The sequence below is a fragment of the Charadrius vociferus genome, unplaced genomic scaffold (assembly GCF_000708025.1).
Source record: "Charadrius vociferus isolate BGI_N301 unplaced genomic scaffold, ASM70802v2 scaffold240, whole genome shotgun sequence".
NCBI lineage: Eukaryota > Metazoa > Chordata > Aves > Charadriiformes > Charadriidae > Charadrius > Charadrius vociferus.
The window spans coordinates 91,335-105,339 of NW_009646417.1; the positions used below are offsets into that span (position 1 = coordinate 91,335).

Here is a 14,005-nt window from a genome sequence, read left to right on the forward strand (position 1 = left end):
GGATGGTTTTCAGGGCATACTGTAGGCCTAAAGGCAGCATATAAACAACACTTTCTAAGCCAAGACATTTTCATGATTTCCAAACCTAACTGAATAACAGATAGGGATCTGGTTATAGAAGCCCTTCTCATTAGCACGTGTCAGATTAGCTAATGAAACTGCTTAATCTTTTCCTGCATCCAGCGTCCTTTGCAAGACGTGTTCAATAGGTACCCTTGGCCGACTCCTTGTACATTCACATTCCTCCTTAAGCATCTGTCCTGAAGCCCTTGAAGTCACCGTGAGCTCTTTCTCTTGACAAACAGGACAGCAAGCAGTAAGACCTTTGTTGCGACAACTTGGACATGTCAGGACAAGCTGCCGGCAGTGCTGGCTGGAACATAGTTTATACTGGTCCCACAGAGTCCCACAGTATCTGCATGCTGGAGGGAGGAGGAAAAGAAAAAGTTAACACCCACATTGCCCCACCTGTCCCCCTTGCAGAGGGTTTTCCATGGCACCAGGGGGGTGCAATCTTTCACATCTATTGTCTTCCAGGTTTTTAATTCATACTTTATTCAGTTTGATCTTCTAGAACCTAGTTCTTTTTTAAACTTCTGATTTTGATGCAAAAAAACATAGGACAGCTGTCTTTCAGGAAAAGGAAAACGTGCTCACTAGTCCTTCCTCTAGTTCTGATTAGACAGATTTAAAGATTCTTGCTGCCAAGAGAAGAAGAAAGATATACTGGTGGTAATTAAAGAAATATGCAGGAATGTTGTCTGCTGGGGAAAAGGGTGCCATGAGACTTCCTGTAGTGTAACTTGTAGTCCTGGTAGACTCCTTCCACAACATCAGACAGGTTTTAACCCTTTAACTGAAAGCTACAGCCCAGTTTAGCTGTACCATCAAGAAGGTGCGTACCCCAACACTTCCCCTTCAAACTTCTGTAGGGATGGCTCTGATGTATCCATGTTGTGTTCTGTTTCTACACCAAGCCAGGCCCCTTCAAGATGTATAGGGTAATTGCAGAGGAGGAATGAGGTTATGCTCAAAAAGTTACCCACTCAGAGAAAAACTAGCACTGCTTCCTAAAGAAGGCTAGAGCCAAATTCCATCTATTTGTTACCTGGCAACGGAGAAGAAGAAAACAGATATTTCATTTGCAATATCTGAAGAGCGACCCCAGCCAGAAGACCAGGCAATGTTCTTAACAACTTCAGCTAGAGGTCACTGAAATTCTACAGGCTACAGAAACTTTTAAAGCATGAAAATAACAAAGTGCTGTAGAGCTTAGTGCTACCACTCTCCCAGTGCCTGGCAGTCTGTGCTGATGTTTTGTGCGATTACCGGAGCAGAGAACAGCTGACAGCAGTGGTGCTTGACATATAACTCCATAGCTGCAAATGGCTCGTAACAGCAGCTGTTCTGTAGGGGATGCAGTTTACTGCTCCAGTTTTAGGGAACTCTGTTTAGTGACCCCCTTTTCTCACATTTCTATTTTATGTGTTAAAGCCATAGAGTTGATAATTATCATGAAAAGTGATAGCACTAAAAGATCAAAGCAAGTATGAGGAAGAACTACACAGACCAGTTTGGCTGCCCCTATCCTGCACATCCCTGTGGAAACGATTGCAATAGCTTCCCAGCCTTCTGCACTTACATTATCTAGTCCTACCTGAGATGATATCTTCATTGGAACAAATGGCGTAACGATCATCAAACACAAACAGCTTCCCCCTGTAGAATCCATCTGGAAACTCTTCCAGGTACTTGTGAATTCCACCTTTTAGCTGGTATACCTCTCTGCACACTGCCTGTTTAAAGCATATTAGCAGAAAAGCTGAAGGAGACAGCAGCAGAGGTGGTGTGCCAGAGTTCCCAAAGCAAATTTTGTAAACGCCGGGAGGCAACGAAAAGCAGCATCTTCTCAGTGACCATCAGATGGCACCACGTGCACCCATGACTCTAGGCAGTGCCACCAGGGATTACTGGGCAGCTCCACAATGCTGGCTTGTTGACATGAACCCAAATGTCCATTTAATGTTACAGTCAAAAAAAAGGCTGGTAACCTCCTCAGCTGAGGGAGGTTTGCTGCATTACAGGTCAAATGCTTTTGAACCTCTGTGAACCGCTACTTGTTCTGTTTCTATATAGTGAGATGTTACCAGGAGCAGAATTTCTCAGGGTTCACATTGGTGCAGCAGAGAAAACATCAAAGTTTAAATCTCTGGAGAACATACATGTGTGCTGTTCCCTTGCTCCTTGAGGGAAGGATCCAGGAAAAGAGTGGGATGGAAAGCACAATTAGAACAAAGCAGCGTGGTGGATTTAATTCCACAACACTGGGAAAATACTGACTCACTGATTTTCAGCACTCTGAGATGCTCAAGCTGTGCGAGTAATGACTACAAAGCATAACCTAGACAGAGCTTGTGGAAACACTGCAGAATGCTCTCAAGCCCACCTAAAACACTGTTACAATGGGCAGGGCAGACTTACAAATACCTCTTCTCAGCAAAAGGGTTATATAATTATTTTCACAGAGCAATCACTGCTGTGACACTCATCCATGCAGATCGTCGTGAGCTGCATTAAACTACCCACGTCCTTGACAGACAGCCTGAGGCAAGTGTGCGTCAGAGACATTTATCTCCCCACCTGCTCATTGAGCAGTTTGTGCTCAATAAGAATTTACCAGCAAAATAAAAGAAAGCTGCCCCTAAAGCAGTCTCAACTCCCCAACACTTGTGCCCTCAGAATGACATCTCACCTTGCTCCGTAGGTAAGCAGAGCCTCTTTCACAACGAATCCCTCCTGTGCAGTACATCAGGACACGCTTGTCTTTAAAAAGCTCCAGGTTTTCATCTACATAGCTGGGAAAATAGCTGAACTTCCTGATATCTGGAGCCAGACAGCCCTGGAAATGTCCCTGCAATAACAACAGATGGCCATGCGACTGGTTACAAGCAGTCTTACATGGCAAGGTCTGTGTCTCAAACTATAGAAAGTAACAAACCTTTGGGCCAGAACACTCAGCTCACTGCAGCTGCTTAAGGCAGTTCCTCAGCTGCATTTATACATCAAAATACCTGTTAAAATCTGTAAGAGGATTCTGGAAACAGCACGTCTCCTCATCCAAACATAAAAGACGGAGATAAGCAGAACAGAACTGTCACAGAAGGAGCCACAACAGTGCGGGAGAGCTGGTGGGTGTGACAGCAAGATGTCCCTATTCTTTTTGACATATGGGACAAGGCAAAAATGCTGGAAAACATCCTTACAAATTACACGACTTTTACTTCAAGCTATATGGTATTCCCTGCTAATGTTGTATGGACCACTTTGTCTTCTTCGTGCCCCAAGCTGTATAGGCACTTAGCTGGGCAGGATCCATGCTGAGTTGCTGAGCAGGTCCTCTGCTGCTTGTGTCCAATATTCATTACTAAACTGAACTTTGTACATATTACAGCCAAACTGTAATACGGAATCTCTTCTTCCAGTAAGGTTACACCCTCACAATGTGAAATGCTTCCCCCCCGCACCTGTAACATACTGCAAGAAGCAGGCAAACAGCACTTACTATTTTACTTTCATAGAAGTTCCGACAGTCCAGCAAGATGGTATCGCTTTGTCCTTGTCTGGCCTGAGACAAATACTGTTCTACTTCTGTATGAAATTCCTGAGGGGATAAATGGATTCCTTTAACAAGAAAAGAAAGGGGGGGGGGGAGGTGGGAGAGAAAAAAAAAAAAAAAGAAGGGAGAAGCAGAACTACAAAACAATGTTACATATGATCTCGCTGATCCAGGTTCTCCTCAGATTTCCAAACAAAAATTTTCTGTGACAGTTCACAGACTTTTCATCCAAACTCAACCAGCCAAGTTTATCCATGTTTGGCTTCCTATTGGCAAATGAAAGCAAACATAACACTGTTCCACATGACAAAAGAAGCAGCAGACAGGCGCCTGTCTCTATGATCTTTGTTATGTCCCCCTGGAAACTCTTGCAGTTGTAAAAGCAAGAATGAAAAATGTTTCCCTTCCCTTTGTTCATCCTTCATGACATTTGGAGGCGCAGAAGCATACAGAAATACAATTTTTTCAATGAAACTCTGTTGATAAAAATGGAAAACTTACATAAGCATGTATTACTTTCAGTACAACTTCAATTTACATAAAGTTTCTCAGCTTTTAGGTTGCACAGGACTAGGACTCCCAACCTACTGAAAATCAAAAAACCTCCCCCACCAAAATCCGTTACCTTATTAAAAAATAACCCTACAGGCAACCTGCCAGAGTAATGGGAACCATCTCCATAAAATGCTGTAAAATAGGAGGAAAAAAGAAATAAAAATCCAAACATACACCCACAAACTGCCAAAAAATGGGGAAAAAAAAAATCCTCTGCCAAAACCACATGCTGTAGAAATTTACCACCAACAAAACCTCTTGGTGCAAAAAAAAAGCCCAAAACTGCTCTGTTAATTGCTATCTGCTGTGCTCTTGCTTTCCACCTACATAAGTGTCCTCTTAACAGATGCATAGCCAGTAACATCTTATTTGGCATAATCCTTACTAAGGACCTACAGGTAGCAGAAAACAAATATAGCCAGTGTTACATCATGTGAGGAGGGGCATGAACCTGATGCAGAACTTGGCTTTGCTTTCATATAAAAGGTAGAAGCACAGCTGCTAACTTCAACACAATTAAAGCCAAGTCCCTAACATAGGAACATGTATATATTCAACTGTAAGGTTCAGTGGGATTCTAGCATTTTCTTAAAGAAACCCACAGCACCAAAGTCCACTGAAGTCTCCATGGAAAGCTTTTTCTATACAGTTTGGTTCTTACTGCAAGCTAACCACAATGAGAGTGCATTGGAGCTCTTTATACGGTATCATTTCGGAGCAGTCTCAAGCACCTACAGAATATTTAGAACAAGTATGAACAAGTATTCATGCATTTAAATGTCTTCCTAACCACCTTACATAGTTCCACCTTACATCTGCCTTTAGCAGATGTTCAATGACTTATTCCCTGACTAAAACACAAAGTGTGTCCCTACCCCAAAACCAGGTAACTGCTTGATGTCATTTGAACCGTTACTGTTTCCCACAGATCACTAAGTTAATTCTGAAGTTTTTTGAGGCAGTTAAACACTTAACAAACCAAAACCTGGACGAGCAAATTCCCTGCAGCAGTAACTTCGGACTGTCAATAAGAAATCAATTTCTGTATTTACTTCTCCTGTGTCCTGGCCACTGTGCAGAAGGAAATGTTTTTGATGAGAATACTTTATTCTTCACTTACTTCTCACTTGGGCGAGAGGCTTTATTTTTCATTAAATCAACTTACCAGTTTCTTTATAAGACACTATCTTTGGATCAATGCCCATAGGTACAATTTCTTTGAATACTCCAACTCGAAGGTCTGGGAAACAGTGGGATCCTCCTGCACTGCTCTAGGAAATGAAACACAAAAATAATCCACCAAAATTTGCAAGGTGTCAAGATTAAAATTACCCATTCACTTTAATTTCTACAACTCAGAGAGTTGCCCAGAGAGGTTGTTGAGGCCCCATCGCTGGGAGTGTTCAAGGCCAGGCTGGACGTGGCCTTGGGCAACCTGGTCTAGTGGGAGGTGTCCCTGCCTGTGGTAGGGGGGTTGGAACTTGGTGATCTTCAAGGTCCTTTCCAACCTAAACCATTCTATGATTCTATGATTAACTCACTAGAATATGAAAGTGTCTCAATGGCTGAGGGAAAGAAACATCTCTCCCACGGAAATCCACACTCTCAATCCTGAGGTTTAGGCAGTGGACCCCTACCATGACCTGGCAGACAGGTGTCTTAGGATCAATGACTACTCTGCTGGTGAGACAGGCACCATTTGGTGTGAGGTGCGAGTCACCGAGGAGCAGGAAGGAGAACAGATATTAGTCAGAAACATCACCAGCACCTATCATGAGAAAGCTGAGGCCCCTGCAGAGCATGCTGACCCTGACAGGAATATTAAAGAACCTTGTCCAGTACCAGATCATGTTGACAGCTCTGGGCCCTGCAGTTCTTTTCAGGCCCTCTGACCCCCGACACAAGCACAGCTGCGCCTCTGGTCAGGAGATGTGCAATGAGAACTGCAGTGGTTCATGGGCGTGAAAGAGACATATGGGAGGTCAGCCAGGCTCAAGACCTGTTAGTGGAGTCTGACACTGCCTGCCCGCCCGCCCCCAAAATCAAGCACAGGATTTTCCCTTTAGAAGTCCTGGGAAGGTTTTTTTGGTAGGGACCCACACTGCAGGCAACAGCAATTTGGAATTTCTGCGAGGCTGAGCCTCAAACATGGCTTAGGCATCATCAAACATATAAACACTCAAACAGAAGTGCAGTGCTGTGTGGCGCTGTCCCAGCTATCACAGAAATTGTCTGTAGCAACTACAGTGGCCACTGAGTATTTTGCCCCAAGCACAATTTTCACTCCTCTATGCCCATGTCTTCATGGCACAGGGACCCAAAATCCCCGCTTACTTGGGTATACAGCATGCAGAGGAACTGTGAGACAGATAAGCCATCGTGTACTCATGCATGAGTGTCAATGCCCAGAGAGATCATGTAGGGTTGGAATTTTTGCCAAGGTCAAGGTAAAATTCCATCCCTGTTTTGTTTTTGCATCTACACATCACTGTAACTAACAGGTCACATTTACCCTTGAAAATCAGCCAAGCAGAACAGATGGTTAAAAAGCTAAGACTGAATCAGCACTGCAGCTCTACATGGGATTTGAGTTTCCCTCACTCTCTTTGATCTAGTTATTTATGGTAAACAAAATAGTACTCCCTGCAAATAAAATTGTGTGGAAAAGAAAAACAGCTAAAAAACCCACCAGTTTTCCTTCCTCATGGAGGAAGCAATACCTACAGTGCTGGCGCAGCAAGAGGCTACCAGAATGCCATACGGTGCCAGCCACAGCTGCCATCACCATCTGAAGACAGCAATCAGCACATATGCCTACGCTCAAGCAGAAGTTAGCACCTCACTCTCCCTCCAGTCAGGCACTAACTGGAGTAGGGAGAAACCTCGTGACTCTGCCTGTCTATTTTCTCTAGCAGACATCCAATTCACGGAACTGCCAGTGCACCTATATGGACACCAAAGCTTGCATGAACCTAAACCAGTAAGCTTCTAGGTGAGCATCTCAAATCGGGGTGAAGAAAGTGTAGGAATACTTTGCTTGGGTAAGTGAATGTTGTGATGCCTCAGTTTTAGCAGTCAAGTTGGAGTAAATGCTTGTTGAAGAACGGGGCTGAAGAACACTCCTTCATTCACCTCCATATGGAGGGCTTTGCAGCTGCACCTGTAGCTGCCAAAGCTTGTAGCAGCTGCTATCAATGCTCATGATAACTGCTACTGCTGCTAAAAAACAGCAGAGATATCTAAACAAAGTCAGGTTAGGAACCTTGGGCTTAGGTCAGTGCTGGGAGAGCAGAACTGCTACAGCAGAATTAGTACTATCAAGAAGCAATATGCTTCTTTCTCAAAAAGTAAACATCCTGAATTAACAATGTCTGCGTAGAAATTATTTTTTTTCATACCTTGAAATCCTCTTGAGATAAAATGTCTTTGAACAGAGGCTGGGAAAGCATAACTTCAATGTAGAGATTGGTAGCTACTTTGCTTCCACCAACTGTCCCATTAATCCCTTCTGAAGCAATTCGTACCTAGAAGGCAAGAGGAGAAGCTGGAGCTAAGGCTTAGTAACAGCAAAACCAGATCACAGCGAAATTAGCAAAATAGGACTGGGTGACAAAAGGCAGACAGAGAAATATGTCCAGAAAAGAGACTACTGAGGAAGGAAGGACAAGATGGTTACACTGAAGTTGAAGATAGAAAAGACAGTAAATAAAATAGGAATAAAACCCCAGTAACCACTTTTGAGCCATTTCAAAAGAATGACAACAGGACAGTTAGGAAAGTTTCTGCAATAGAGAAACGCTAACTGGTTAACAGGCAAATCCCGCAGTCAGCATTAAAATTCCTACTGGAAGTCTGCCTCAGGAAGAACAATGGGATTGTGCCCAGTGACTCACACAGCTAAAAGGAAAATGTGAATATGCATAATATTGCATGTAATATTAAATTTCAGTATGAGTCATTTTATCTCCAGCACTGACAAGCGAACAAAAACTCTGAAGTGGTGAAAAAATTTTTTAAAAGACTGAATATAAGAGGCAAGGAAAAAACTGGTTGAGAAGGCAAATGCTGTACCTGTCTTGCAGATGAAAAAAAAAAACCCACCAAAAAATACCAACCACCAGACAAGACAGCTGAGTAAAAAATCCATGAAGTGAATGCATCAGGACATTTCACCCCCAGACCTGCGCTGATGTAGAACACGGAAGGCACCTACCACCGGCAGAGAAAGAGAAGCTACTTAGGAAGACAAGTGAAAGATAAAAGTAGTCTCCTGCTCCAAGTTGACCTCTTTGAAAAATCCTTCTCCCCACAGATAGCCTAGAACATCAGTTTCATGAGGCTAAAATTCACCTTTGCCCACAACCTCAAGAGGCCAGCTAGATGAGCCAACTCACCTCCTTAGTCTAGTCTGCCAGGAATGAAAAGAACAAAGACTCTGTGCAGGAATGACCACTGCTATCCTATGGTGTGGTCTAAGCTGTCAGTTTCTCCCGACAGTATGGATTACAGCTCAGTGTAGAGATTCTGACTGGAAGACCATTACGCATTGAGGAGTTAGTGATACACGTAACAGTTTACTGGAGCAAGCCCAGACCCATGCTGCGCAGCGCTGCACCTCCAGCTTGGCGTTCAGGCTGTGTTGTGCTGCACGTACCCTTCAGCCGCAGGATAAACTCAGCCTGATAATCCTGACAGAGATGCCTGCATGGAGCTCACTGTTGATGCCCGTGATTATGCCACCTGCGCGTCCTTGCCTTTAACTAAAAGTGCATCAAACAGTTCTCATGTGAATATCCTTTCTATTTGACAGTAGGAGCGATGAAAAAACTTGTCCTGCACAAAACCATCTGTAACAGTTTGAATGATGGAAATGGGGTAACCCTTGCAAGGACAGGGTTTGCACAGTGTGCTGAACGTGGATCAGAGGCTCACTCAATCCTGCACAACTCAGGGTTCCCAGCATTGAAAGCAATAAAATACTATCTGCATTATTTTCTTTTTCTTTGTAACATTAGGTCTTTAATAGCATTTTAAATGCTACTGTACAGAGTCTGAGTGCCTTTCTTAATGGGATCACAACAGACTATCACCTTGTGGTGCAAAACACCTGGTCCTCCACATGCCCCATCGTCCTGCACTAAGCAAAGAAGATGCTTTTCTGTTAAGAATACATTCATTGCCTAAAACCTTACCTTGCCAGTGAGATGCAGATGCTGGCACAGAGCCTTTTGCCAAGCACAGAGTTTCTCTGGATCCTTCACCTCACAGTAACAGTAATACAGAAGTACTTCTCCCACCTTGCTGTCCATAGCATGGCAAAGATGAACAAATAAGAAAAAGATGTTAAGGTTGAAAGCACAAAAATATACTATTGTATTAACCCTTCAAAAAGCAGATGATTTTCTTCTGGCAGATGTGAGGAGAAGAACAAAACAAAACATCACCACAAACTTCGGAAGAATTAGCACTGATGGGCTTACTTCCAAGAGAGAGAAATATGAAGTAAACCAAGCTCCCACATTCCTAGTTCTCAGGACTGGTTACAAAATGAACTCATCTGTGCTGCACGGGACATCTCTGCCAGGGGCCTACCGTGTGCTCTACTCAAGTTTCTCTCAACACACAAGAACTCCTGTGCACATAACCATCACATTAAGTGCTTAATTTGACAAACGCACACTGAAAATTCAAGTGCTTGAGCTATCTAAACATAAAAAGCCAAAATTTTCAATGAGATTGTGTGTGCCGTCATTCTGAGCAGCACAAGCCAAACCCTCTCACAGACTGAAACATTTTCATGTACCTACATATTCATAATTAAGGAGCCCTTAAGGTACTTAAATGAGCTGAGAAAAGGGACCCCTGCAGAGCATCCCCCGCTGTTCTGCTCTTTTCTGTTACGGTCCTTCCTCATTTATAGATCTAAGTCTTCAAGAACCTGATGAGATTCATCCAAGGGTCCTGAGGGAACTAGCAGATGAAGTTGCTAAGCCCCTAGCCTTATTCGAAAAGTCGTGGCAGATTGGTGAAGTTCCCACTGACTGGAAAAGGGGAAACATAACGCCCATTTTTAAAATGGGAAAAAAGGAAGAGCTGGGGAACTACAGGCTGCTCAGTCTCACCTTGGTGCCCCGCAAGATCATGAAGCAGACCCTCCTGGAAACTCTGCTAAGGCACACGGAAAATAACGAGGAGACTGGTGACAGCCAACATGGCTTCACTGAGGGCAAATTGTGCCTGAAAAATTTGGTGGCCTTCTACGACAGGGTTACAGCATTGGTGGATAAAGGAAGAAAGAGTGACGTTATCTACCTGGACTTGTGCAAAGCATTTGATACTGTCCCATACAACATCGTTGTCTCTAAAATGGAGAGACATGGATTTGACAGATGGATGACTTGGTGGATAAGGAATTGGCTGGATGGCTGTACTCGAACAGTTGAGGTCAACAGCTCAACGCTCAGGTGACAAGTGGTGTCCCACAAGGGTCCATATTGGGACCAGTATTATTTAACATCTTTGTCGGCAACATGGACATTGGGATTGAGTGCAGCCTCAGCAAGTCTGTCAGTAACACCAAGCCGTGTGGTGTGGTCAACATGCTGGAGGGAAGAGATGCCATCCAGACAGACCTGAACAGGCTGGAGAAGTGGACCTATGCAAACCTCATGAAGTTCAACCAGGCCAAGTGGAAGGCCTTATGCGTGGATCGGGGCAATGCCAAAGACAAATACAGGCTGGGTGATGACTGGATTGAGAGCAGCCCTGAGGAGAAGGACTCAGGGGTGTTGGTAGGCAAAAAACTGGACATGACCTGGCAATGTGTTCTCACAGCACACAAAAACAACCATATCCTGGGCTGCATCAAAAGAAGCATGGCCAGCAGGTTGAGGGAGGTGATTCTGCCTCTCTGCTCTGCTCTGGTGAGACCCCACCTGGAGCACTGTGTCCAGCTCTGCAGTCCCCAGCAAAGGAAAGACCTGTTGGAGCAGATCCAGAGGAGCGCCACAAAAATGATGAGATGTCTGGAGCTCCTCTGCTGCGAGGACAGGCTGAGAGAGTTGGTCTTGTTCAGCCTGGAAAAAAGACTCTGGGGAAACCTTACAGCAGTCTTCCAGTACTTAAAAGGGGCTACAGGAAAGATAGGGAGGGACTCTATCAGAGAGTGTAATGATAGGGTGAGGGGTGACAGTTGGTCCTGGTTTGAGGTAAAACAGGACCAATTTTGTCCAGTAAATTTACTTTTTAGCTAGGCCTCTTCTAACTACTGAAATCAACATCATATTGTGCAGATGCTGTTCACTCTCAGACTGATAAGACCTATGTTTATAGTTGATGACAAGCCATGGTATGCAGAGAGGCTCTTGCTTATACTTATTGCTATAACACCCAAGGGCAGATAACTTGGTGATTTGTCCCACTGGAGGGTCAGAAGCCAAAAAGCATAGAGAGGTCCCACCTGCAGGGAAGAGCAGACAGGACAGGTGGCTCAAAACTGACCAACGGGGTATTCCATCCCATCTGCCTCATGCTCAGTATAAAAGCTGAGGGATGAAAGGGTCAGCCCTCTTTCTTCAGTGGCCAATGTCTGAGCAGGACTCTGTGTGTTCATCTGCCTTTGATGCCAATCCTGAATCCAGATCCTGAATCCAGATCCCATCTGTCACCGAGTCCAGTCTGGGACCTCCCCAGCACCAGCTGGTGACATGACTGTCATCCTGGGAGTTTGATATGGTTTTGTATATATTTCATTATTTCCTTTTTATTTTATTATTAATATTTCATTAAAGTGGTTTAGTTCCTTCTAAACTCATAAGTCTCTTTTTCCCTCTCCTGCCTCTTTCTTTGAAGAGAGGTAGAGGGGAGCATCTGTCACTCACCCGGTGGCCAGTTTGGCCTAAACCACGACAGATTAGTTGGTGCCCAACATGGGGCACCTGAGGGATTGACCAGAGCTGTGATAGATTGCCTGAACAGTTTGAATTCCAGCTTGCTCAGAGATTAGAACAGACAGCTCACATCACGTCGTTCTTAAACGAAATGTTACATCATGCCTTTAGAGAGCTTTGTTTGCACTTAATTGAGTCAGGTCTCTTTAACCTGCCAAACGTGTTGCATAGTTTACTTACTTTTTGTGTTTTTATGAGACAGTTTAAATGTGCTGTTTTGGTGTGGTTCACAATTCAGATGTATTATATGATTAGTTGGATAACAGCTCTACCTGCATATCTTGGGTATCATGTGATGGATTCTATTACTACTTACGCTTTCAGTTTTACCTGAGAAAAGTTTACTTCACCCTTTGATGCTTATACCACAGTGACACCAACAGAGCTAGGGGATGGAAACCTCTCGGGCTGTGACGATAAGGATTGTTACTTTTTTAAGATCATGATTTTGTTGGTGGTGTTCCTGAATGTGTTGCAGGGGTGGTTTCTTATGAAACATCAGTGCAGGAGTAGCTAGAGGGTAACACACACTGCTGCCACTCAAACCCCAAGAGCCACTCCTCAGCCTGTAGTGTGGCCAGCCACGCCGCTGCTTGTCCCAGCAAAAGCCGTGCCCCCACCCGCACCACTGCAGCCCACAGTGAAAACCACACCATCACCGTCTGCACGAGCACCAGCTGCCCCCCGACACTGTAGCAGTACAGACCCTGCTGCCACCCATCCTGGCAAAAGTTACTCCAGCCTCAACAACGAAGAGAGGAGCAGGCTGAGAGAGTTGGGGTTGTTCTGCCTGGAGAAGACAAGGCTCTGGGGAGACCTTACAGCAGCCTTCCAGTACTTAAAGGGGGGCTACAGGAAAGATAGGGAGGGACTATAAGACAGTGTAATGATAGGAAGAGGGGTGACAATTTTAAACTGAAAAAGGGTAGATTTAAGTTAGATATTAGGAAGAATTCTTTACTGTGAGGGTGCTGAGACACTGCAACAGGTTGCCCATAAAAGTTGTGGGTGTGTCCTCCCTGGAGGTGTTCAAGGCCAGGCTGGATGGGGCTTTGAGCAACCTGGTGTAGTGGGAGGTGTCCCTGCCCATGGCAGGGGGGTTGGAACTAGATGATCTTCAAGGTCCCTTCCAACCCAAACCATCCTATGATTCTATGAAGTAAAATCTGCACAGGTCTGCTTTAACAATGCAGGAAGATACAGGTCTGATAGTTCAATCCTTCAAAGTTCCCACCTTTACAATCAAAAGAATGCAGCACATCTACTTCTGTATCAGTACAGTGGTAATGTGCATGTGTTGTACAGGCATGAGCAGCTGTAAAAGGAATTCATATAAATCAAGTAACTCCTAGAGTCACCTACACCTATAGAAGTATCTCAGATCTATAGAAGTATCTCAGGAAGGCATCTGAAGATCTAAGGGAATATCAGCGAAGGCTCTTTCTATATCTTAAAGTATCACTTGACTGAACTTCATAAAAATAAATGGCAGTACTGGCAGAAAATCATGTAAAGAGTAAGCAGGCCAACACCCCATTCCTAGCCAGTACCGGTCCTCCAAACCACTGATGGACTTTCTTACCTTGTTAGATCATCATAGCTAATGTGGCTTGTGTCTGGGAGCACGCAGGAGATCTCAGGACTGCAACGAGAGTGCCCGTTTAGCCCGTCTGCATTGCCCGCAGGCGCTGGGCCGCCCGAGGGGCTGACTTCGGCAGCTGCCCGCTCTGCAATCGGCTCTGCCTGCTGCCCGATGTCTCCGCCGTGCTGCAGAGCCACATGTCGGTGAATGCCGGACAGCTCTTCAAACGCCTGCCGGCAGCACCGCCACCGAACTCCCTCTCCGCCGGCGGCACACCGGGCTGCGGGCGGCACCTCCTTTGCT

General features: G+C 44.7%; 1 protein-coding gene across 1 annotated transcript in view; it reads right to left on the minus strand.

The window, feature by feature from the left end:
• Positions 1–39: 39 nt before the first annotated feature.
• The window catches only part of TSTD2 (thiosulfate sulfurtransferase (rhodanese)-like domain containing 2), a 15,232-nt gene continuing 1,266 nt past the window's right edge, over positions 40–14,005 (minus strand). Inside the window, exons 2-9 of the mRNA XM_009880710.1 lie at positions 13,703–14,003; positions 9,364–9,472; positions 7,570–7,695; positions 5,337–5,442; positions 3,563–3,681; positions 2,753–2,911; positions 1,658–1,796; positions 40–422 (exon numbers count right to left, since the gene is read on the minus strand). Coding sequence (XP_009879012.1) covers positions 163–422; positions 1,658–1,796; positions 2,753–2,911; positions 3,563–3,681; positions 5,337–5,442; positions 7,570–7,695; positions 9,364–9,472; positions 13,703–14,003 — 1,319 coding nt within the window. The 3' untranslated portion in view covers positions 40–162. The remainder of the gene's footprint in view (positions 423–1,657; positions 1,797–2,752; positions 2,912–3,562; positions 3,682–5,336; positions 5,443–7,569; positions 7,696–9,363; positions 9,473–13,702; positions 14,004–14,005) is intronic.